The following is a 26,052-nucleotide window of genomic DNA, read 5'->3' as shown; positions in this document are numbered from 1 at the left end:
GTGTGGTGTTCCTGACCTTCAGATCCTGGGGAATATTAGCTTCACCCCTTTTCTGACACTATAGGGGCCCAGGGGTAGGGGAGGGGGGTTGTAGCCTTTCTCTGTCAGCATGATAAAACAGTCAAGCTAGCACTGGCTAGCACTGTTGCTGCTTACTCATTGTACAAGGCTTTTGGCCTTTGGGACACTTATACTTTACAGTTATTATTATAATTGTATATAAAAAAAAAAAACAAACAAACATTGGATGTTTTAAGAAGCTGCATGCAGTCGGCCCTGAATTATCATGGTTATTCAGTCCCACACTCTACCGCAATAAGTGAATTTCCGCAAAGTAGGATTCTTTATTTATAAATTTAATATTTTCATAGTTAGAGCATAGAAAACAGTTTACGACCTTCTAAATATGGTTTTTAACATTATTAGAGCCCTCTAGACATGAAATAACACCCTTTAGTCATCATTACACTCACATTACCCAATATATTAGACAAAATAAGAGGAAAATAAGACAGACATTACAAATATCATATTATTATTATACATTTAATTACGCACACACACAGTTCTCACACACAACCACTAACCTATAATACATTTAGGAGCCATTGTAGGCTTAGATAAAAGTTCTCAGAAATCGCAATCACTTACAAGAGCAAAGATGCTTCTGATGCTTAATGATGTATCATTTTCGCTGTCTCGATCGACTTTTTAATGAATATACAAAAAACCGAGATAGAGTGAAGCTGCAAAAGTCAAAGCGCGAAGTGGCGAGGGACGACTGTATATCACTGGAATATATAATAGAACGTATAATAATTCTAAAAAGAAAAAGTGAGTCAGCTGTGGAAAACGGTTAATACATCGCAAACCACTACACAAAGAAGTGCTTATATCTATGCATGGTCATATTAAATAGCAGTATTCTGGTCCTGTAGCTGAAGAGATGGTTCTCTAATATCTGAAAAACAGCATTTTGTAACACATTTGCACATGTCACAGTTCACCTGCTTCACATCAACAGCAGGTTTCATGATGACCTCCACTTTGAGGAGAGATCACATTTAAATCTGTCAGTTATATCAGGCAGTGGGAATGGCAGCCACCAAGAAGCACTTATGTATCATCATTGTTCATAGATAAGGCCTCCATGATCTTCAGGTCAGCAGGGAAAAGTGGACACCAATAAAGGACCATCTGACCATCTGCTTTCATCACTGTCAGCCATCAAATCACCTCCCTCTGTGGAGTCTGCAGATATGGAAACAGGCAGGGCTTGATGGACAGTGCAAGAAAAAGAGGAAAAATGAGAGAGGGACAGAAAAGGAAGAAGAGCTACCATGAAGGGTTTGCATACATTGTTACATTAGTACATCAGATTCCCCACTCCACATTGTGCAGACAGTTAGGCCAGCTCTCCCGTCATAAAACCCAGAGCACAAATGCGGTTTAGTTCTGATGTACAGCCAGGGGAACAGTTTTAACCATTCTATGCTAATTCAGGTACTGTTGATTGCAAAACCAGAGCCACCTTCCTGATTGAGTCTGTAAAGGATGTCTTGGTACAAGTGATTCATTCACCCTGAGTGACAGTCTGCAATCAATAGCACTCCTCTTTCTGACTAGCAACAATCTGAAAAATCTGAATGACAAATTGCACCCCTGCTGAGGAAATGGTACATCCCATGGGGAGATTTAAAATTCTTCAAAGGTCAACACTCCCACCTCTGAGCTGTAAAAAACTTTAGAACATGGACTAGTGTCCAGAAAGTGCAATGGTCTCCATGTTGTTATGGTAGTAATACATAAAAACCAAACTTTGGTCATTTAAAGTTTAATTAGAGTAATTAGTGCCAGCTGAAATTAGCAAGTGGGATATACAAAAGCCGGTGAAACTTGTAGTGCATTTTAAGGGATTCCTCATAAGTATACCAAAAAAATCTAATTCAACTGCTGGAAATGCAGGCCCCTCATTCAATGCATAAAAAACCTCACGGCCCCAAGAGAGACTCCTAAACATAACAACAGACTATGATACCTTTGTGAGACATGGTCTGTGGATCACTACACTCAGCAAATTAACAAGCTGTATCAGTGTTATTCAGTTCAGCGCATTAATTGCACAGAGCATATTTCAAATGCCTAAAATAAACTAGGAAAAAATGATGTCATACAGGCAGGGGTTTATATTCATGGGAGAGGAAAGTCTTATTAAAACTAGATAAGCATCTGACAAACACATGTATGACTCCCACCCCTCACCCCCCAAAAATGCAGGCTTCGCAGCACGCAAATGAGAAGAGGACAGTTTTTTCTCCACAGTTTCGATGCCTGTTAGTCTTGTGAATATGTGCTAAACCAGAGATATTACACAATATCAACAAAGCCATCTGCCTGTGGAAACAGTAACAAAGTGACGCTTCATCCCCAGTGTAGCTTTAATGTATAATGTATCTGTCTATGAGTATAGTAAGTAAAAAAAGAAGCACATAGCACATAAACAAGCCTGATGGTAAAATTCCCTTCTCTACTGGTCAGTCTAGCTAACCACCAACATTTCCTCTGAACTAAAATTACATACAAAGAAGAATGAATTTCGAGATACTAGCACCAGCTGTCCACGTCCACTGGAAACACACATTTCAGCCTCCACTGAATCTCATCATAGTAATATTGGTCAAATTGGGTCGCTTTCAGTCATTTTCTCTTAAAAATGCCTCCCAGTCACTTTTTTGGATTGCTGTAATAAATGACTGCAGTAAAACAGGATTTTATGGTGCTGCTAAGCAACTAGTCCAGGAGGAGCCTTAACCCCAGCTCACCCACAAACACAGCTAGAATGTTCTGTGAATGTTCTCACAGTGCTTAACATCTTGGCCATCGGGTAACAATGTATGAAAAAGCTGCATAAGAGACAGCCTGTCCATTTTAGGGCGGGCGTGTTCACCACAGATGTTTGAGAGGGGGTGATTACCACAGAGCTTCCATGGGATGAGGAGGAGGAGAAGGACTGCAAGCATTCCTATTTAAAGCTGTAACCCCCCTCCCCCCCCCACACACATACACACACACAGGCATACCCACCCACCCACCCCCCCCCCCCCCACTCAGTTTGGGCTGGGTCTGCTGCAAACAGGCAAGGGATCATACAGTGCCTGCATGGTGGAGTGTTAGGCTGTTCGTCCTCCTATTCTTTCTCTCTTTTCACACGAGGAAAGCTCATGTCTTTCTCACAGACATGCTGATATTTCCGCACTTCAGGACTCTGCTGTTTTTCACTGTTTCCATCACTCAGGTTTTGTTTTCGAGGGGCCAGGAAGGGAACAGTGGTGAGTAAGTGCCTCTTGTTGTTATGTGGTGATTTACATATATGAGATCCCAGTATGTCTGAGGAAAAACACTGGCCATGTAAAACATTGGATGGTCTTTTGGCTGGAATGGAATTATGCTCTTCAGGAACAAATTGTGGCTTGATACTTCATTATGATGTTCTCCTCCTTAATAGTTTTGCAGCTATTATTGATGATTTATCATGTTCAAGTTTTGTATTTAATGGTTAAGCATGAGAGCAGGGGCTGTGTGAAGTCCTCTTAAATGCCCAACTGGTGGGCCTCTATCACCTCTTGGTAGAAGTAACATTTACACCTCTGCTTTGTTATTTCTTGTTCACTTGTTTTATTGTTTTGGTCTAAAACTACCTGAGAGCAGGGGGCAGATTCTGGGCTTGTGTGTCTCTCAAATGGTCTATTCACCTATTGTGATACCAGTGGGCTCATTACTTGTCATCCAAAGACATTCTCCAGAAACCCCTGCTGCCTCCCTCCCATCGGACTTCCCATCCAGTCCCTCTCAGGCTCGTGGAGGAACAGCATGCTATTTAATGTGGCACAGATGGGGGCCACACAGACAAAAACTGTAACAAAGCAAAGATTCGTCTGGAATATACTGAAAATGGCAGACAGGCATGAGGACCCTGCCCCGTGGCTGCCTCTCTGTGTTTTACACCCACCGCCCTTGTTGTTACATTATATTTTCCACACTGCTCCATGACATCATGGAAAGTGCAGAGTAGTACTCTTATAACCTGCTTTCTGTAAGCACTGAATGCACGGCCTGCATGGAGCTGCAGTGAAGCCCTGTCAGGAGTTGCAGTGAAGCCCTGTCTAGAACCACAGTGAAGCAGGTTTATTTATCTATGCCTACACTCTGGCATCTCCGACTCCTTACAGACATTCAGACACTCAGCCCCTATGGGAGTTCCCCCTGGTTGGGCCCCCTTGACCAATTTAAAGATTACAAGGCCAACTGAAGCACAACAATGCAATGCAAACAATGCAAAGCACTTCAAAGTACACCCATTACTATTTTTTGTTAAAAGTAAAAATGAAAGACATTCTCTATAAAATTGTCTAAGGGTGAAATAGCATTTAGAGCAATCAGCAAACAAAAGCTTCTGACTGGCTATGCTGTACAGCCAGTGTACCAGACATTGCAGGGTGGCATCTGAGGATTCTAAGAGGTCTAACCATGTGTTGACTGCTCAGTCTTTTAAAATAATGCATTTCACCATCTGAACGTTAACATAACATTTTCTCTCTTAAGAGGGCAGGCTGTTATTTCAGTACATAGCATTTTATAACTTGGAACATTTCTTGGGCTATAAGACACCACTGAGGTTTGGTGTCACCTCTCTCCAGCTGTTGACTAGTTCAGAGCTCTGCCCAGCATTTGTCAGACCTACCCAGGGATCCAGCATTGAAATTAGGTCCATCCGTGTTTGCAAGTACTGCCCGCAGCCAGCTGCTTTGACCATCATTATACCTAAATCGAGCATAGGTCATTTCCACAACAATCTTCTAAAAATCAGTTTGGCCCTTGGAAAGGACAGCCGCAGAACACACCCCTCTATTTCAGGCTCAATTACAGAGGCCCCTTGCACAGAGGTCAAAGGCTCTTGAGGATGAAGGCTGGGGTTTGATCACGGCTCTTTGTGGTCAGAATGCAGCTGGGCTCCAGCCCCCCCAGAAACAAAGCAACAGCTATGTGCGGGAAGTGCTGTATAAGGAGGTCTCAGCAGTCCAAAAAAAGCCAGGGAGCAGGCAGCTGCAAAGGCAGACAGCCAGCCCATGACCAATCAGAGCAGCTGATGTGCAAATGTGCCATGGATCATACCCAATGGGGTGATGGTGTTCAGTGAGCAGTCATGAGGGACAGAACTCTGTGGACAATAGTGATTGGTGAATTTGGAGTTTCACCATTTTGGGTCACATATCCCTGGTTGGGGATTTGAGTCCCACCTTATATGTATGTGGAGTTTGCATGTTTTCACCATATCACGTGGTTTTCCTCAAAGTACATCATTTTCCTCTTGTAATCTAAAGACACAGAGTTAACTCATGCCTCAGAATTACCCACAGTGTGTATTCATGTACAGTTGTGCATGTGCCCACAGAGCTCGGCATCCAGTGCAGTGTGTCCCACAGCCTGGTACCTGTGCTGCCAGGGACTGGCTTATATGTCGGTTGTGAAAAGCAATAGCACTTGTGAACATTTTTCTGTTACTTACAGCATTTTCTCATAACAACTGTGAAGGGTATTCAGCATTATTTATAAAATATGTACACAAAAGTCTGGAAGCCAAGGAGGTGTCTGTAGGGGAAAACATATGGTCATAGTCTGTGGCTGGAACAGGCAAAGATCATGTGACAGCAGCTTAGCGTGGCCATGGGGTCCAAAGATCACGGCCTATCAGCTTCATGCTTTCAGCATCTGGTTTAGCCTTTTTTTAATCAATTCAGTCGGCCAGGAATCTGCTCTAGTTGACTCTGAATCTGCTTATTTCTGATGCGAATCTGCTTCAGCCGATTGTGAATCTGCTTCAGTCAGCTGTAAATAGGCTTAATTCTGAGGTGAATCTGCTTCAGTTAGATGCGAATCTGCTTAATTCTGATGTAAATCTGCTCCAGTCAGTTGTGAATATGCTTTAGCTGGCTGTGAATCTGCTTCAGTCAGCTGTGAATCTGCTTCAGTCATCTATGAATCTGCTTAATTCCAATGTGAAGCTGGTTCAGTCCAATTTGAATCAGTTCAGCATGTTTTCTAACACCAATGTGAAATCAGAATATCTGTACTGTGTGGAGTTTATCCCTGTTTTTATCCTGATCATTAAATAGCATACAAACCAAACACCTTTCTCTAAGTGCTGTGGGACTCCTCCTAAAGCATGTTAGTCATTAAGTAGGCATTTTAACTTCCAGCGTCAATGTTTGAATTATGGGGCTAACGACCGTGTTAGATCACTTCTTAGATTGATTCCAGCCATTACTGGAAATATTGTATTCCCACCTCAGTCTGTTTAGCGCAATTAACATTAGCCCTGTAGTCCAAATAGATTTAAAATGCATGTAAAGTGTACTGACACCATTAGTGGGGATAGTCTGGACACACCATAGTGGAGACCTTGGGCACTGGACTATGCCTTCTCACCTCAGAGGGTCTGAGGCACATGGCCATTTCCTTTGTGTTAGATAGTCCTGGAAAATCTAAGGGCAGCTTGAAGACAAAAGTGAAAGGGTGTGAAGGTATTGCTGCATGGAAAATGATACGTCATTCTGTGCAAGGGGAGCTGGGAAAATTTGTACAGCTGGTTTAGCTACTACCCAACCACTCCTCCCCAAATACTCTCAGGCCTGTTAAGGCACTTTACCTGCTTTCCTCAGCTGCTAGAACATGTTTAATCAATTTTGCATTTTACATGGTGCAGTCTGCCAAGAAATTCAGTCATAAAATGCCCCAAAAAGCTGAGATATTGGTTTTTGGAAAGAGGGCTGTCTCACTGTTTTAAACATCAGTCACAGTTAAATTCATGCACCGGAAGATGTTCCAGCCTTTCCTCAGGCTCAGTTAGCCAAATGAGAGCATGGCTCCTCGGTGTTCAGCCATGAAGAATTTGTATTCCTGGAAGACACTGCTTTGAGTTAAAGAGAACCAGAACACTGTTTGGACTGAGCAGCAACATGGGTCCTCATTCTTACAGCATTACGGCAATGTTCAGCCGTACACATAGGCAGCAGATTGTTCCTGTGATACATCAGCTGGCAGATGCTTGCTGGCACGCAATAAATATGAGTCACACCTATCTGTTAGTGTGTCGCTCCCTCCTCATCCAGAAAAGCCTAGATTCAGAAATGCGACCTCAATGGGTGGCTGAAAGGAGCAGCATGGATGTTGGGGACCCACCGTACCTCCAACATGCCTCCACTGTCCCCTTTAACCAACTGCCCAATGGAAAATCACATTACTCTCAATCATCCCTGGACAACCATAACTCTGTGGCATTGGTGCCTGTGAGTAGAACACAATTTTGTTAATGAAAATTTTTTGTCATTGTTATCGTCAACGACCTTTATTTTCAGACTAAAATGAGACAATAACTAAATAATAATGATTTTGCGAGACCAAAGACTATGATGAAGTGTATTGGCACTTTCGTCAACTGATAAAAAAAGCTGGCTGGAGTGAGATTTTCAGTTCGAGTTGTCTGCACACAAATGAAACAGTTCATGCCTTGTAAATAGTCTGCTTTTATATTTAACCATGTAAATACACTTTTGACATAGCTAGTTTTAGGTTTATAATGGAAAAATATAGATTTGCCGTAAGTGTGTGTGTCATACCAGAAGCTTGAGATCTGGCAACCCTGAAAATGTACATTTTTTTGTTTCACCTGAGTTGATTTATATAACAAATAACATTACTTTATACAGTTGTTAAAAAGTGGAAACTTCAACGAACATGAAATCGAGGATTTTTGGCTCTATACACTAATAGAATTGTAGCCTTGGGGTAATTCTTTTGGTGTTGAAAATGCTGAAATAGAATTCCTGCTACTGATAGCCGTTAAGAAATATGTTTTTTCTTAAAAAAAAAGTTTTTTTCTTGATAATGGGTATAAATCCCTGAGACTATTATTGGTCTTTTTCTTTGAACATATTTCAGAATTTCATGTGAAAAATTTTACAGCAAACTAAAATATTATTTATTTTAATATTTTTATTTTAATATTCAGAGAGAGCAGGTCTGGTGGCAGGCCTATGCACTTTTTATTTGAAGTGATTTTATTTTTGTACTAATGGTACTACTGATTTTACAGTACTCTCACTTTCTGGGTAAATAAACATATGTTTGTGTTAAAAATAAGAGTAAAATCTGTGTATTTGTGTACTGCACAGTCAGACCTTAATTCCATTTTTTAACATTGGTTTCATTTTGGTGAACATAATGACTTTTGGAAATCGAAGGAAAACTTTAAACAGTATACTTTGCACTATTAATTTTAGTCAACTAAATCAACTGTAGTTTTACTCAACTGTAATCTTATGATATTTAGTCGACTAAAACTAGGCTAAAACTAAAACATTTAGATGACTAAATTATAACTGAAACTAAATTACATTTTAGTCAAAATACTAAAACTAAATAAAAATTTGCTGTCAAAATTAGCACTAGTGGAGGCATGTGGGTGGGGGCTTGTGGCAAAGGGGCCTGTGGATAGAGGTTTGTGGGTGGGGTCCTGTCCCATAGGCATCAGTGGGTGGAGAATTGGGGGTGAAGGACTGTGGTGTAGAGGGCTGTGGTGTGGGTGTCTGTGGATGGCTCTTTTGAAGGAATCCATTGACAGTGATGTTCAGATATCTGGGGCAGATTCTGCACCCTCTTATTGATGCAGCGGTATGTTGGCCAGCGACATAAACCTCAGCAGGCCTGCAGCTCCCTCTGACATGTTGGTGAAGGCTGATGTCCTACTGGATCCCCCTCTGAATGCCACACTAGCAGGGTCTTTGAACAGCTGCCTCACCTGCTTTACCTTCATCATCCATCACCTCATGCTGTAAATTACCGAAGCAGCATGGATATGCTGATTTACTGTACAGTTAAGTAGCTGCATTAGAAGCTGATCTATTCTTAAGGAACAACAGTTATTTGTCTAGCCTAGTGCTTAGCAAAACAAGCTGAATTCTCAGCTTTCTGAGTTATTTATCAAAGGCCAACATGTTTATTCTTAATTATGCTTCAGGGTCATTCACAGGATTAATGCAGAAGCTTCCTGATTACATATTTGTTTGTGATTCCTTTACCCACCTCAAGCCATGCTGGCTGTATTATGAGCTTAGATTTAGAGTTAATTAGATTCACTCTTTTATGAGCAGCTGTGGTGATTGGCAGGGTGTGGAAAGAAACAGCTTCTTTTTATTAATAATTGTCTGTATCGGGGCAGGTCATTGTATCAGAGGCAGCTCACTGTGTTACTTGTCATGGGAGGGGAAAATGCTCAAGCAGGTCCTCCTACACAGGAAGCCATTCACACCGTTATGTTTTGAAAGGCTTCTGCTGTTTCAGTGAATTTAGGTGAGACCAAGTTACGGAGCACTTCAAATCCTCAAACGACCCCCCTGCTGAGCAAAAATCCCAATTTAGCTGTTAGAAAATACCGGCCTTTGTCATGGAAAGCTTCTGTAGATCTTACTCCTGACGTGATCCTGGAAATTCTGACAAAGAACCTTTCATATTTTCAAACTGTACATTTCATACTTTATTAGTAAAGGGTTCACAACCCAGATAACTAGAAACTGTTTTGATCTCTAATGCAAAGCCATGATTATTTAATTATTTAAGTGGATTAAGAGGTGCACAGTGACCTGTGTTTGTGTGAGGATATCATCAGATTTCTAGATTTGAAGTAGGAAAAGACTGTTAAATGATATAAGGAGAAATTTACTGGCTGATTTTGTTCCAGGGGATTAAATAAAGTCAATGCGCAATGCTCCTTTTCCATCCCTGAAAAGTAGCCCACAAAACTGGCCTCCTCCCTAACCTAAATCGCTGTTTGGCCTTGGAGTCAGACAGATGTTTAAAAGATTGCGGCCTAAAAAATACATATTATTCTCTCGTGAAGCGTATTTTTAGCGAATGACGACTCGAGGTCTCAGAGGAGCAGGGGGGGCTTAGGGTGCTGCTGGTCCCTCCCGCTCCACCTGACTGCCCCTCTTCGGGGCTGCCGATGCTGTGATGTAACTTGGCAAGAGCCCCCCAAGAAGGGAAGGCTTCTGTCATACCCTCACTTTACAGAAAAAGTACCACATGCACTGAGTAAACATTGAGGTTATATATATATTCAGTTCAATTCAATTTTATTTGTTATAGAGAACTTGTCAGATTTAAGGTGCCTCAGTTCAAATTGCCATTATCTTTGATCATTTACAATTAGTCCGAACTACCTTAAATCCAACAAATAATCTGACTAATCGCGAAATCCAATTCTAGCCCGGTTAATTGTGCCCTTGAGAGGTAAAGTTAGCTATCCCACATTTTTGACCCCTACCCCCTTTTTATTGAATATTTTAAATTGGATGAGTTGTTATTATCTAAGTCATACCTCGGTGCTACCTATGATATATATATCAATTGTAGGGTATAAGCACACTGATTTTTTTTAAAATTTCAACTTTGGAGCTCATTTTCTCAAAATTTTGTTTCTGTGGGATAGGCCACTTTACCTCTCAAGGGCACAATTGTTAGCCATTGTTAGCAATATCAGTTGATAACACATTACGCGCGGTGCTTTACGTATAAAACTCCGTAGCAACATGTCCACAGATAAGTTAGATGGCATAGCGTGTGCGACCGATTTAATGAGCCACATATGGGAAGTAGTGCTTAAACAGTATAAAACTACAACTTTCCCTTCTGTTGATAAAGGGCGCAGCCATCTTGGATTCTGAACTAGGGATCCTCTGTACTGCTCCGAGATATTTTCGGATCGATGAGAAATGGGAGCGCGCATGTCGTCACTTCCAGCTTCAAAACTCGGAATCTGAGTTCCGAGGGCAAATGGAATGCACCATTAGTCTAGACTTGAATATTGAGAGTGAGTACAAACCTCCGTTAGAAGACCAATCAACAGCTGTGGAGCTCTATAAGAGAATGCTCCGCAGCCTGTTGTAGTTCTTTCTACTCTAGGTACTAATAGATATCATGCTCCTTGACATTGAAGTAAGTAAGGAGGGTTGTAAGAGACCAGTAGATCTCTGACGCATTCTGGTGCAAGACCATTCAGTGCTTTATAAAATACATAGTGTGCTTAAATGATAGCTTAATTCGACATCTAAGCTTGAGTGTAAACCACATGGGCCATCATTCAGGCTGTGTGCTGTGTGAAACATCTGGTTCAGCCACCAGCACCCAGCTGTGGACAGCACAGACTGTACTTCACTTGCTGACCCACCATAGTGCACATCTGTAATATTTACTGTCCACTGAGGATGACTCCGAGGAGGAGTCATGACACTACAGGCATCCTGCTATGACTTTTAAGGAAGATGCCATTTGTGGGAAGAGGCCTCTCAGTGGGACATTTTAATTCTATATGTCACTGACTGGCCAATGAGTGGGTTCACATTTTATTCCACCCAAATGAGATATTAACTAGTTCAATTAGAGATGGAAACTTGCAGGGTAACACTATCCTCAGGCTGACATTACACAGCAGTTTGGCAGCAACTTTTAACATCCTTATCAGACCAATAGCGTATCAAGGTGAGACTGACACATTATAAAATATCATACATCTTTGCACAATAGCAAGTTCTGATACTGAAATAGACACAATGGAGTATGGGGTAATGATCATAACCATGCTTTTCATGTTAGGTGCAGATTAACCAATCAGATTAAAATCTTGTTTCATTCTGTTTTACTAGCAAAGGACTCTTTCAAACAAACTAATACAGAAACTGTCCATTTTCCAGATTGTGAATGTCTAGGATTATCTTGGCTTTAAAATTGCATTTTGTTGAAAGTTAAAATTTTCCGAAATGATTGCGAAAGACATACCACCAGCGTGACTGCTAAGGCACCTCTTCATCAGAAATGAAACAGAACATGAACTAAAAACACATTTCCAAACATGTGTTTAGATGTTCAGGTAGAGTGGGAACTTTGAGGAGAAGTTGGAGGTTCCTCAGGAATTGCCTGAAGTCTGTGAAATGCAGTACAGTGGACAATGGAGGCTCAGGGTTCGAAACAGCAGCACAGTGGAAGGGCCAATTTCAATGCTGGGTTGCTTCTCTAATTAAAATGACCTGGGGTGTTCTCTCTCTCTTTCTCCATTCATTATTTTGGATGTAAACTTCACTCAAATGGAAAACAAAGCCTCTCATGGGATCTGTACTGCTGGTATGATTTTTCGTCATGGGGTCTAAGTTGAAGTACAGTTGTGATGTCATTTAAGTGGTCTGTGGCCTAAATGTGGCAACAGAGGCTGTACCCTCTGCGACCTGTTGATTGGGTATAGATAGATAGATAGATAGATAGATAGATAGATAGATAGATAGATAGATAGATAGATAGATAGATAGATAGATAGATAGATAGATAGATAGATAGATAGAGATACTTTTTTATCTAGAAGGAAATTTAGGATGGCTTAGTAGCCATCCTAACAGTGTAGTTAACAGTGTGGTGATGTTACCAAGTCTCAGGGTACCACTAGTCACTGTGTCACAGACTCTTCACTGGCACAGTGACTGAGATTGGGGAGAGTGATGGATGTTATTGCATTGGTTGCAACGGTTGTTACAGCTGTCGTTTACATTATTTCCTGATACATTTCCAGATTGCCACGTGTGGTGTTTACTTCAGGGAAAATGTTCCAGATGTGTTTTCATTTCACATTTTGGAGCTCATCTCCGCCAAGATAAGTACAAGTCCAAAACATTTATGGTTTTGGGGATATAATAATTAAGGACATGCATAAGTGCTGAAATTACAGACTGAAGTCATAGGATGGGCCGAGTGGTTGGACCCTTGAGCTGGGTGCATCACTTGGGTAGTTAGACCTGTAAGCCAGGGACACCTCAAAAGCGATGAAACACAACATGGGTGCCGAGTCGACTGAGAAACATCCTGAGAACATTAACATCACATGCCAGCAATGTGAACACAGCCTTTTTCTACAGATAGCAGGTATGGTTTTTGTTACCTGAGATGAAGATGTTTGAGATGCAGCAGGGGGAGCACCTATAAGGTTAAAATATGGGGGAAGTAGAAATACACTAATGTCAAGATAAATGTGAAAATGTGTCCAAGGAAAAACTACTCAATCCTCAAGACCTTGTACTTCGGTCAGTTCCGTTCCTTGGATTTACAGCATTTCACTGGCTCATACTGCCTCTTCAATGCCATTTTTCTCCCTCCCTATGATTAAAAAAATGTGTCTGACAGGAAGTATCAATATTTCAGGAAGATTATGTTGCCACATTCGAAAATGTATTTTTAAGTTGACTAAAAAAAGGAAGTGTTTGTAAATCCAGCTTCTTCTCTTACTTTATGAATGTTATTCATATGCTCATCACCTAAGGGTTTGTCTTACAGGGTGTTAGTAGAATGAAGACACCTGAAGACACTCAGCTCTAATGGGCTCAGTGGATCCACAGATACAATAGACAGTGTTTGATTTCAGCCACCTGATGGCTTACAGGGCCTGCTGTTCACCTCACGTGTCTGGGGTGGGGGCTGGGGGAGGGGGGTGTCTAACCCGATACGTGCATTCTCACAGAAAGGTGCTTCTTACAGTACCACTTTCAAAGTACCCTCAGCCGTAAAAGTTCAGATTAACACTGTATTTAACAAACATTAAAAATTAGATTGATAAGGTCCTCCTCCATGTCAAGTAGCCATGTCCTCCATGTTAAGAGAATATTAAAGAGGTCCCAGGATAGTATTTGATGATGTGAGAAGGTCAATCACCCCTTCTGACAGGGATGATAATACAGGTTATCCTGAGTTAAATGAAGGTCAATAGCAGGGTTCAACCTGTCTACAGTAACGAAGATGGGGGACAAGCCTGAGCAGGCAATGAAGATGAAGCAACTGTTTCTTAAAGATGTCACTCTGTTCCTCAGCCTAGTGTCGCACAATACTGTACATCCACTGTAGCCATGAGAATTGGAGCCCCCCCCCCCACACACACACTCACACACACACACACACATACAGCCCCATAATCCAATTGAAGGTATTGGAGACAGTGAGAGGCTGCCGCTAGTGTCTGCTCACAGTCACTGCAGTTAGGAGGGAACAGTTAAACATGAGCATTGGACATCTCATGCCATCCGGCTCTCAGTCCACAGGCTTGCAGAGAGTTCAATTGTAAGACGACTAAAATGTGTTTTCCTGCAGAACATTAGGCCCCATCAGGCCCCTGAGTGGAAACCTATAATCAGCTGTTCATTCATTTAACTGTCAAGGATTCAGTGCCTTCTCCGCCAAGGGCTGCAACCACTGGGATATGTGGGGGGTGCCAGGTATTATACACAACCCAGTCCCCACTTGCAGTAACCATAGAGACCTTTGAAGTGCAGGGCTTCCTGGTTACTGCCCATCAGTAAATGTAAGACTCAGAAATTCAATTAAATTCATTTAAATGTTTTTTATATACCGCCTTTCACAATAGTCGTCCCAAGCCGCTTTATATGCATGTGTTGTGATACAGTAAACCTCATTAGAGAGAGTAATTCAGAACAGGAAAAAGGAAGGAAAGAAATTAAATAAAGAAAGCCAGATGACAAAGCAGGAGAGGAACCAAGACTCCCAAGTAAGGAGAGAAAAAGCCTCTGAGGGTCCAAGGTCAACTGGCTGCCCAACCCCCTGGGGCATATTAACATATTAATATTAGAAATGTGTCCCACTTCCTGTTGACACTGAACTTCAAATATGTGTGAATAACAAAACTGCTGCATTAAACATTTGTCGGCACTTATTATAAGACCAAAGGAGATAGCTCTATGAGAATGATGAAAAAATATCAAATCAGCTTCAGAGGCTTTGGAGTACTCTCTGGATTAGAGGGAGTGCCTTTCTTAATGTTCAAAGAACATGTCAATCTGAGGCTAATCTTGAGAAAAACAGTAATTTTTAAGTATTACAGGAGTTTGTATGTAAGAGGTTCCCTCATGAAAAAAGACATCTGTTTTAGTCAAGAAAATCTAATCTTACTCACTCTTTCCATGAGGCTTGTTTGTGCTGCCAGGGGTTTTCCCTGATCAGTTTTCCAGAAACATCTTTAATATACTCAATGGTTTTTGGGGGAGGTTGGAAACAGAAAAGTAATTCTGCACATAACTCTTTGTCTGCAAGATCCCACATATGCCTGCAATATTTCACAATGTGTTCAGTGTCTGTACAATCTGAAACACATTTCACGTTCAGCGTTGATAATCATTCACATCACGTCTCTGTTTTGTTTCCATGCTCAGTGTCTGTTACATTTCCATACGCAGTGTCTATTATGTTTCCATGAGCGTCTGTTACGTTTCTGTGTTCAGTGTCCATCATCTTTCCATGCTCGGTGTTTGTTATGTTTATATGCTAAGTGTCCATTATGATTTTGGGCTCAGTGTCTGTTACGTTTCTCTACTCAGTGTCTGTTATGTTTCTCTACTCAGTGTCCATAATGTTTATGTGCTCAGTGTCTGTTACATTACCACGCTCAGTATCTGCTAATTTTCTGTGCTCAGTGTCTGTTACATGTCTGTGCTCAGTGTTTGTTTCGTTTCTGTGTTGAGTGTGTTACAATTCTGCAGTCATTTCTGCCCATGATGTTTCCATGTTCAGTATCTGTTACATTTCTGTGCTCAGTATCTGTTACATTTCCGTGCCCAGTATCCATTACATTCCTGTTGTCAGTGCCTGTTACGTTTCCATGCTCAGTGTCTGATACACCTCAGTTGTTCCCATTTTCCGTGTCTGAAATCATTCAGAATATTTCTGTGTTCCCAAAGTTCACTGAATGCAGAGTCACAGATGTGGGGGGTGAAGTGGTGAAACCCAGTGGAAAATCGTCATCTGGGTTTCTCCATCATGGGGCATACCTCACAAAGTCATCATGGTTAGCCTGCTAGGGGTGGGGTGGGGGTCTATATACAAGGTCAGCAAAAAGTACAACATGTGCAATGCATTAGCTAACAGGGAGCAGTGAACGCTTTCATTTCACTCATTACAGGCTGTTCTGTACAGCATGGGAAGTAAAGAACTTCACTCAGACCTGAATCATCTTAGTAGTTGCAGTTTGGAATGACAGATGAAAGAGAAAAATATTAGCAATTTACATTCCCTGCTTCTACTTGGTCTGAATCGTAATGTTTATTCTTTGTCCGTTTGGAAAGCTGGGTCCTACTTTGCTGTGGCTATTGTAAATCTTCACTTCCATTGAAATAAATATGTCACAAACACAAAAGTCCAAAGTTTAAACTAAGCCTGACTAATAGCTACAGTCATGCATCTGATACCAATCAGCAAAGTCCTTTGATTCCATCTCTAAGTGGCAGCTATGTCAGAGTGCAGCTTAGGGCCCCCAAAATGTGAGGCTCCTCAGTTGGGGGTTCTGTCACACAAAGGCTGCTCAGCTGGCTGCCTCAGGGATTTTGCGTGAACATTGTTCTGCATAAAACTGTATCTCACAGTCCTCCATTTTCGTTTTCGCTTCCAAAACGGTACCCCTCTCACAGCAACACATAAATGCTGGCATCATCATTCTACCCTTTCAGCACAAAGTGCAGTATAATGCCAGACAGTATTTGGTGGGACTTCATCCCAGCTCTGGACAAGCACCGGTACTAGCCCCAGCTCCGACCAGGGCTTGGTGTGAAAGCTGAAGCCACATGAGCCCTCAAACCTGACTGCAGTATTGCTGTGAGGCCACACTAAAGCAAAGCCAAAGGGAAATTTAATAAAGACAGGGTGAGTCCAAAACCTGCCGACCAGAGGCAGCAATGCCTCATTGCTCTAACTCTCATTTAAATACATCAATCGCTTTAATACAAATACAGCTCTCAAACCATTGCAGAAAATTATACACAGCTAATAGCTGAAAGTCAGAGGTTACGATTACGGTATTTATAAGCACACTTATGAGATATTGCTTTTGCAGTGTAATTGATAAAAAAATGTTTTTGTTTTTAAAGGCAGGAGAACTGTACATCACATTAACTCCAGCGTTTAAGTTTTCCATTTGTTAAACTATCGCCACCTGGTGTTCATTTTTGAAAACCATTAAAGGCAGCATCCAATCCATACATGGACTATGTATAGTCTGAGGAAACACATGGCTAGGGAATGCCCTGGATAGCGCAATGTCCTAAAACGAAACACATTCTCTGAGCAAATTAAAGACACCAGTTAACATATTGGTGTCTTCAGACTGTAGAGGGGAACTAGCAGGACATGGAGGGAACATACAAACTCTGTACAGAGAGAAGGTGGGATTCAAAGCCCCAACACAGGAAGTGCGAGACACCAGCAGGACACCAACTAAATTACTAGGTTAATATTTTCTTTCTTTAATATTTTTAATACTTGAATATAAATAAAAAAAATCCAGACATTCCTTTCATGTGCCCAGATCTTAAGCAGATGCCAGAACAGAATACTGCCTCAGAGAATCTGCAATAGCTTCAAGTGAGACGGATTCATTGAGTCATTTGGGAGAAATCCAGCTTATGCCACTGTGAGTCAGACATTTGAGGGACGGATAAACGTAGGAAATTACTGAATGTCTGACAACCAGTGGCTCTGTGGAAAGCAGCACTACTTTTTCCAGAGTCTTCCTTCTCTCATCATTAAAGAGAGGCCTTGCGGCAGTGCTGAGGCTGGAACATTTTACTCAGACCACTGTAAAACAAGGCTAGGAGATCTGACCACCTGGCCTCATGCCTATGAAGGGGCATCATTTATATGTATATGCTCTTTGTGAAGAAGCAGAGTACATGTTTCATTTATGGCTGTAACAACAAAAGGAGCAAACATGGTGCAGAGGCAGTGAGGCAGTTTTTCAGATATGTTACATCAGCATCCTTGCGACTTGTAAAAGTGAGTATGAGAATTAAGGCAATATAAAGCTCATAATGACCAAGGACTATACAAGAGTTAAAACTCCATTAGCCAAAAAAACAGAGTGGGATTATCTGTCTGTCGTCACTGCGAGCTGGCTGACTGGTCAGCTGTGCACGAGGGTTCCGTGTACATTTTAAGCGTTTTCAAAAAAAAAAAAAAAGAAGATTACAGTAAAGTGAGACTAACCTTTCACCTGTGACATCCACAGGGGATGACCTTGGCTGTACAGACAATGGGCAGAACTATGCCAACACGGACATATGGAAGCCAGAGCCATGCCGGATCTGTGTGTGCGACAGTGGGGCCATCCTCTGCGATGAGATCCACTGCGAGGAGCTGATCGGCTGTGACAGCATGTCCATCCCCCCGGGCGAGTGCTGTCCCACGTGCCAAGGTGGCGGCGGTGACACAGGGGGCAACGGCAGACCCGGTGGGTGTCCAAAAGGTCCATGCAGATCGAACCCAGACCTGAAAAGCATTACTACATGAACGAGCAAGTTCAGTGTATGTAGAGGAGGCTCTGTTGTATGAGGTAGAGAAGAAGGACAGAGCGACATCTGTTTAGGGTGTATGTGAACATTGCATCCGGTGTGTAGGAAAGCTGACTGTCTGCTTCTCATGTTTTTCAGATGGCAGGATCTACAAGGTAAGCTAAAGATCTCACCATGATGCCCAAGCACAAGTCTTGCCACAAAAAAAAAATGAAAACAACTTTACAGTAAAGCATACACCTCAATAAACAACTTTAAAACCTATATTTTTAGGGTCAGAAGGGTGAGCCTGGAGACGTGCCAGTGGTAAGAGCCCTCCTGCAGATACCACTGTATTTCCCAGAATGCATTGCTGCTGCATGTATATTTGATATTAAAGCTGACTGATGGGACCTTCTCTCTCAGGTGACAGGTATCAGAGGTCGCCCAGGCCCGATGGTAAGTCAGGGGTAACATTCTTCACCTCTATGTTATTTATGTTATGTTATTTTTACCAAACATTTAATTGCTTAGCAACTTTACCCATTATTTTTTATCTTTCATTTTTGTACTGTTGAATATTTTTGTTCCAGTTCCGTTATGGACAGTAAATTTCACTTCCTAACACTAGATGGCAGTAAGGCTTCAGTGTGAAACCCACTATTCTGCAGCACTTCACATTTTGAATAAGAATAATTCTAAATGCTAATTGGACTTGCTAAATTGCCCGTAGGAGTGCATGTGTGAGTGAGTGGTGTGTGAGTGTGTCCTGCAATGGGCTGGCCCCCCCATCCTGGGTTGTTCCCTGCCTGGTACCCATAGCTTCCGGAATAGGCTCCAGACCCCCTGCAACCCAGACGGATAAGCGGTTTGGAAAATGGATGGATGGATGGATGGATCATTCTAAATGTAGCATATTGACTTTGTCAATGAGGTACATTTATTGGCACATATAAAAAAAAAAACAATAATTAACATTAATTTCACTGTGTAAGCTTCTCTGCTTGGATGACAGACTCATTCAGAGTATTTGTCCACCTGAAACAGGGACCTCCGGGATCGTCAGGGCAGCGAGGGGAGCGTGGCAGCAAAGGACGACCGGTAAGTCTCAGAACCATGCTCTAAGCCCCGAGAGTGAATCAGAGAACCATGCTCTAACACCTGCGAATGAATTGGAGAACCACACTCTATCCCCCCATGTGTCAGTCTGAGATCCACACTCTAACCCCTCTGAGTGAATCAGAGAACTATTCTCTACCCCCCATGAGTGAATCTGAGAACTATGCTTTGATGACATCATGCATTTTCCTGTAGAAAAATATGAGTTTATGAAACATGCATGGTAAGAATTATACAAGAGAATTTACTCAATTCAATTAAATTTTTATGTAGTGCCTTTTACAACAGAGTTGCCCCAAGGCACTTGACAAGAGTGTGTAACAGTACATCACTACATCATTTATACAAAATGGTGCATGGAAAAGATATCTTGGCATTGCAGTTGACTGTGGATAATCATTGTCATTAGAGCATCACTGTATTTGAGGAAGTGAATTCTGGAAAAAAAGATGAGGCCAAAATGGTGGTTTCATATAAAATAGTTTACCACTTCTAAAAATAAATGATCAAGGACTCAAACTAAAATAGGAAATACAGGAAACACCCAATACCAAAGTATTTTTGCAAAGCATAATTCAATCAGTTGCCAGCATGCTGATGAATCCATAGATAAGAATATGTGATGAACTGTGAAGGACCAGGGATACTCTGGAATCATTCAAGGCTTTAATCAAAAACTAATTGTGCCAGCAAGCTGGGGCTGTTTCAATGTATTTCTGCATAGAATAAGAAATCCGAAATCCGTTTTTAGGGCCCAAGAGGTCCACCAGGGTATGACGGTGAACCAGGTGTACCAGGACAGCCAGGAGAGCCCGGACCTCCTGGACATCCAGCTCACCCAGGGGTAAATGCCATCACCGACAATGTCCTGTTACTTCAAGACACATGTTGGGTAAAAGCAGCCTTTTGCTTCAGTGCTGAGGTTTGCTGGAGATCTCAATCCAACAGGGTCGAGTTCAGCCGTTATTTCAGTCCTGCAATTTACACACTGTAACACCAGATTCTTCCTCACATTTTAGGGGCATCTGGCTTCTCACATGGCCACTGGCTTCGATGAGAAGTCTGGACTAGCAGGCCAAGTCGGGATGATGCCTGGAATGAGGGTAAGCAGAGGGTAGTGCCGCCCTACAGGAGCTTTACGGGGCACCATTGACAAGTCTCCCTGAGTACTGTGCTCTGTGACAGCCTGCCTTCTTTTCAGGGTGAAGCTGGAGCGAGAGGTCCGCCTGGGGCAGCTGGACCTCCTGTAAGTCAGAAAGCAGCTAAGAAATTCTCCAGTGAACTAGATGTGATGCCCTTCCATGAAATGTTCTGTTCCACTGTCTTAGGGCCCTCAAGGATCACAGGGGCCACCCGGTGATGTTGGCGACCCAGGACTAATGGTGAGACCCAGACCACACAGATACACACTGTTCACAGAAAGTCAGAGCTCACAGAAATATAGAGCTCAGGTTCTGCAGCTCCTTTACCTTTTACAGGCCCATCTATTTCCTGTTCTTCCCAATCCTAATCTTATGTTTGTGTATGGCAGGGTACAGCAGGGGCACGCGGGCCAGATGGCCCCCCCGGCAAACCAGGGGAAGATGTAAGTGAACATCCTTCACCAGTTCTGCATTTCATTATCACTGTTTCACATTTTGCTGTAAAAACACCTACACTGAGGGTGATCTGAATAACACTAATTTTCTCATCCCTCATCAGGGAGAACCTGGGAAACCAGGGAATACGGGAGAAGTGGGATTCCCCGGTTCTATGGTAAGAACAGAAATGTACTTTGGAGTACATTTCTGTATGTGACATAACCACAGAGCTCTGACCAGCTGGAGGACTAACATGCTTGTGAATGTTTCATGATCAAGGGAGCAAGAGGCTTTCCAGGAATGCCAGGAGTTCCAGGGCTGAAAGGTCACCGGGTGAGCACACTCACAAACATCCTCCAGTATTAGTGACTGGGAAATACTAGGCTCAAGGCAGCTTGTAAGCAAGAACCAATTCTAAAACCACCATGTGTTGTAAAAGTAGACCATTAAACAGACCTCCAACCCACAAAAAGCTGTCTGAATCTCTCTTAATTTCTTCAGAGATTGTCTTCTAGTAAGCAGAGCTGCTTGTTTTATATAACAGCCTGTCAACAGCATTGTTTTAGTGATAAATAATTGTAATAAACTGAGATGATATGATGCTTACATTGTTTGTCAGTTTGTTTCCTGGGATACATGTTAACTGGCACACATATGTTACAGGGACACCAGGGACCTGTGGGGCCCAAGGGAGAAATTGGGGCAGTTGGATCAAAGGTAAAAGTTGGCAGATCAGTGTCACCCGAATTACATGTGATACTTTTGCCTGGCTAAAATGGATCCGGAACAGTTACATACTCAATTTTTGTATATTTGTTTATATCTTTGCATACTCAATGTATTTTGTCTTATCCTAGTAGCTGAAAAATTCCAGTCACTTTAGAGTATACTTAGACCCCTATGCATGTGTTTGATGGAAACCCAGATGTGACAGCCCCACCCCTGCGCCAACTATCTTTCTCTCTCCTCAGGGTGAATCAGGCCCTCCTGGCCATATGGGAGCTCCTGGGCCTCAGGTCAGTTGGAAACGCCTGTGTTCACACAATCCAAAAGGTGTAAAAGGCTTTTGGATTTACACAAATAAGAAACAGGAATGAGCAGAGCAGACAAGAGCGGCTGCAAAGCTCAATAAAAGCTAAAATACGCAACTGGGATAATTATATTAAACAAGGGTACGCAAAGCAGTAGAAGAGTAGAAGAGTCCATTATTAATTCAAACATGCCCACTGCACACGACAGGGCCCAAGAGGAATGCCAGGAGAGAGGGGCCGCATCGGCCCAATGGGGACCACGGTAAGGATGAACAAGTGTATACCTGGGTGTAATAACTTTCTCACGGTCAAGGCTGTTTATCAGCTGGTTTTCACCACAGTGGGGAGGCTTTAGACATTAATGAACAATCAAATAAAGTCACAAGCCTTCATCTAATGTTTTTCTCATTTAAGGGAATGCGTGGTCCACCTGGAAATACTGGCAAATCAGGACCAATGGTAAGGAAGAGCTTATAGAACAAACAGCAACTACACAACCTAATGTATATATAGTATATAAACCACAATATATAGTAAATACATAACCTGCTATCTGGAATTTAATATTACAATCTGTACATATAGGGGATGGACAATGAAACTGAAACACAGGCCAATATTGAGGCTTCACACCTATATATGCGCGGCCTGGCAGCCAAACTTTCCACTTTCCACCAGGAAGACCGCAGTGCAAAGGTTGAATTAGCAGAGCAATAGCACAGCTGTACATAATATTTTTTATCCACACAACATAAGGGGAGACATCTGAGCGTTGAAAGTTGAAAAGCGAACAAATTGTTGATCTCGCTGGTGCATCTGTAACTAGAACAGCAAGTCTTTGGGGTTTATTAAGAGCCATAGAATCGAGGTAATGTTGGCATACCACCACGAAGGATGGACCACATCCAACAAAAGTAGCTGTGGACGCAAGAGGAAGCTGTCTGAAAGGGATGTACTAACCTGGATTGTATTCAAAAAACATAAAATCACAGCTACCCAACTCAATGTAGAATTAAAGGCGCACCTTGACTCTCCTGTTTCCACTAAATTGTTCATCTTCACAGGGTCAATATTCATGGTTGGGCTGCTATAGCCAAACCATCGGTTACTCATGCCAGTGCCAAAGGTCAATTTCAATGGTGCCAGCACCGTAAATTTTGTGCTGTGGACAATGTGACATGGACAGCATGGATAGTTCTCTGATGAGCCCACATTCACTGTCTTTCCCATACTTAGGAGAATTACAATGTGGAGAAGCCCCAAAGAGGCTTACCACCTGGACTGTTGCGTACCCACAGAGGTGGATCAGTGATGATCTGGGCTGCAAAACCATGGCATTCTCTAGGCTGATTACTTGTTCTAGATGGGCGAATCACTGCCAAGGAGTACCATTCGGCAGGACCATGTTCACCCAATGGTTCCAATATTTTACCCTGAAGGTGGTGCCTTACAGAATATCAGGATGATAATGCATCAATACACACAGACTGGTGACAGAATGGTTTGATGAAAGTGAAGTTGAACATCTCCCATGGCCTGCACAATCACCAAATTCTAAATATTATTGAGCCACTTTGGGGAGTTTTGGATTAGCCAGTAAGGAAACGTTTTCTTCCACCAGCATCATGCAGTGGGCCAGTGGGTTCTGCAAGAGGAATAGGTCAAAACCTCTGGCCACGGTGCAGGACTTTTATCTGTCATTCCCAAGACAAACTGATGCTGTATTGTCCGCAAAAGAAGGCCAAACACGACAGTAATAAATTATTGGGGGCTAAAACCAGGTGTTTCAGTTTCATTGTTCAACCCCTGTGTATCACAGCCTTTCTGAAAATATGTCTATTTTATATGTCAATTTTATATCCACATATCAAGAGACAGACACACTGTGAACATAAAAAAATCCTGTGTTTCAGGGTCCTGTGGGTATCACTGGCCCACCAGGATTTCCAGGAAATCCTGGTATGAAGGTAAGACAATATGAAGCTCCCTATTTGCCATTTTTACAGAAAGCCTCCATAAGGATCAAAAGATTCAATCCTGCATTTACTCTTGATTTCACCCATAACCACTTAGATTTTTATATTTTTATTTGAAGATGCTAGATTGAAGTTCAGTATTCTCTCACTGAAACTCGCCTTCTAATCTTTCTGCTCCCCCCCAGGGTGAAGCGGGGCCAACAGGTGTACGGGGCCCCGAGGGGCCCCAGGGCCAGCGGGGTGAGACAGGACCTCCAGGTTTAGCTGGAGCACCTGGCATTCAGGTGCGTGACTGACTCATAATTGCAGGATAATGTTTACATCACAAGGCATCTGGCATTACTAAACCAGTGAAACTTATGCAGGGACCACTTGGGACGGATGGTGGACCTGGAGCCAAGGGCCCAGTGGTGAGTATAAAACTACCTCTACAAGCAATAAATCAACCTATCAAACATCAAGGAATAATAATACAAGAAAGCACTGTAATTTAAAAGGTGATGCATCAATTACATTACGGAAAGATGGTGGCGCAGGAGGTAGTGCTATCATTTGGCAACCGGAGGGTTGCAGGTTTGAGCTCTGGTTCCTCCTGACCCCATCAAAATGTCCTTGAGCAAGACACTGAACCCCAAATTGCTCCTGGTGAGCTGGTTGGTGTCTTGCATGGCAGTCTCTGCCACCGGGATGTGAATGTGAGGCATGAAATGTAAAGTGCTTTGAGTACTTGAAGGAGTAGATAAGTGCTATATAAATGCAGTCCATTTACATTGTCTACACTCCAGGGTACAGTAGGCCTCCAAGGGCCAGTTGGCCTGCTTGGCCCCCCTGGGCCCCCAGGACCTCAGGGAAGTACTGGACAACCAGGAATCAAAGGTCAAGCGGTAAGGTTCCTCTGCAGGTGTCATATTCCTTAGGTCAATTATTAATGGTGCGATTTCACTTGTACTATACATGATATTAATATTACATAATATGTCTTAGGGAGATGTTGGTGTCCCTGGCTTCAAAGGAGAGGCAGGTCCAAAAGGAGAACCTGTAAGCAATATTTATTATAAAATTGGAAGAACAGGTGTCACTTGGGGGTAGGTTGGCTGTGGACAGTGACTACTGGGGAGAATACTGTGGAGTAATATCAGTACTTTCCCAGCAAAATCAATAAACCTCTTCTTTCAATGTTTATTCACAGGGTCCACCTGGTTCTCAAGGGCCGATAGGACCTCAAGGTGAAGAAGGGAAGAGAGGAGCTCGAGGAGATCCTGGGTCATTGGGCCCACCAGGCCCCATCGGAGAAAGAGTAAGCGGCACCTGAATAAAATAACGTATAGGAATCCCCAACGAGTTTGAAACACCATTACCTGTAAGAGCTCACCCATACCTTTCCATAACAGGGTGCGCCTGGGAACAGAGGATTCACAGGAGCAGATGGGTTACCTGGACCAAAGGTAAATATAGGTGAAAGACTACTTCCTTCACAACATTAAGCAGGTACTGTGAAAGAAGTAGTAACTGCCCATGTTTTTTAATAGGGTGCCCAAGGCGATAGAGGGATCCCTGGGACATCAGGCCCAAAAGGTTCTACTGGAGATCCAGGGCGCACAGGAGAGCCAGGCCTCCCTGGTGCAAGGGTAAATATAGAAACCATGTTCAGTATGCAGAAAACTCCATAATCTACCTCAATAAATCACCAGCATCCTCATCATATCAATTAGGAAAAGCTGCTAGAAGAGCACATACTGATCATTTTTATCTATCTTCATCCTCTTGTTAAAAATAACACTGCTGTTGTTAATTCTCCCAGGGTCTGACTGGCACTCCTGGGGTTCAGGGTGCTGAAGGAAAACCAGGTCCACTGGTAGGTTGGGTGGTTCTGTTATAAAAGCCCCTATTGCTGGGTAACACTATTACTGTGGCAGCTCTACATGCT

The 26,052-nt window shown here is 42.5% G+C and overlaps 1 protein-coding gene across 1 annotated transcript in view; it reads left to right on the top strand.

Moving 5' to 3' along the window:
• The first annotated feature begins 3,112 nt into the window (after positions 1-3,112).
• LOC125746082 (collagen alpha-2(V) chain-like) overlaps positions 3,113-26,052 on the top strand; it is a 32,863-nt gene continuing 9,923 nt past the window's right edge. The window contains exons 1-26 of the mRNA XM_049019744.1: positions 3,113-3,329; positions 18,158-18,379; positions 18,579-18,595; positions 18,714-18,746; positions 18,846-18,878; positions 19,467-19,520; positions 20,290-20,382; positions 20,558-20,641; positions 20,740-20,784; positions 20,867-20,920; positions 21,070-21,123; positions 21,240-21,293; positions 21,398-21,451; positions 21,782-21,835; positions 22,090-22,134; positions 22,358-22,411; positions 22,564-22,608; positions 24,063-24,116; positions 24,311-24,409; positions 24,491-24,535; positions 24,911-25,009; positions 25,110-25,163; positions 25,315-25,422; positions 25,517-25,570; positions 25,655-25,753; positions 25,927-25,980. Coding sequence (XP_048875701.1) covers positions 3,239-3,329; positions 18,158-18,379; positions 18,579-18,595; positions 18,714-18,746; positions 18,846-18,878; positions 19,467-19,520; positions 20,290-20,382; positions 20,558-20,641; positions 20,740-20,784; positions 20,867-20,920; positions 21,070-21,123; positions 21,240-21,293; positions 21,398-21,451; positions 21,782-21,835; positions 22,090-22,134; positions 22,358-22,411; positions 22,564-22,608; positions 24,063-24,116; positions 24,311-24,409; positions 24,491-24,535; positions 24,911-25,009; positions 25,110-25,163; positions 25,315-25,422; positions 25,517-25,570; positions 25,655-25,753; positions 25,927-25,980 — 1,752 coding nt within the window. The 5' untranslated portion in view covers positions 3,113-3,238. The remainder of the gene's footprint in view (positions 3,330-18,157; positions 18,380-18,578; positions 18,596-18,713; positions 18,747-18,845; positions 18,879-19,466; positions 19,521-20,289; positions 20,383-20,557; positions 20,642-20,739; positions 20,785-20,866; positions 20,921-21,069; positions 21,124-21,239; positions 21,294-21,397; positions 21,452-21,781; positions 21,836-22,089; positions 22,135-22,357; positions 22,412-22,563; positions 22,609-24,062; positions 24,117-24,310; positions 24,410-24,490; positions 24,536-24,910; positions 25,010-25,109; positions 25,164-25,314; positions 25,423-25,516; positions 25,571-25,654; positions 25,754-25,926; positions 25,981-26,052) is intronic.

The sequence above is a fragment of the Brienomyrus brachyistius genome, chromosome 1 (assembly GCF_023856365.1).
Source record: "Brienomyrus brachyistius isolate T26 chromosome 1, BBRACH_0.4, whole genome shotgun sequence".
NCBI classification, from domain to species: domain Eukaryota; kingdom Metazoa; phylum Chordata; class Actinopteri; order Osteoglossiformes; family Mormyridae; genus Brienomyrus; species Brienomyrus brachyistius.
The sequence above is the reverse complement of the archived record's forward strand: the minus strand, read 5'-3'. Positions and strand labels throughout refer to the sequence as shown.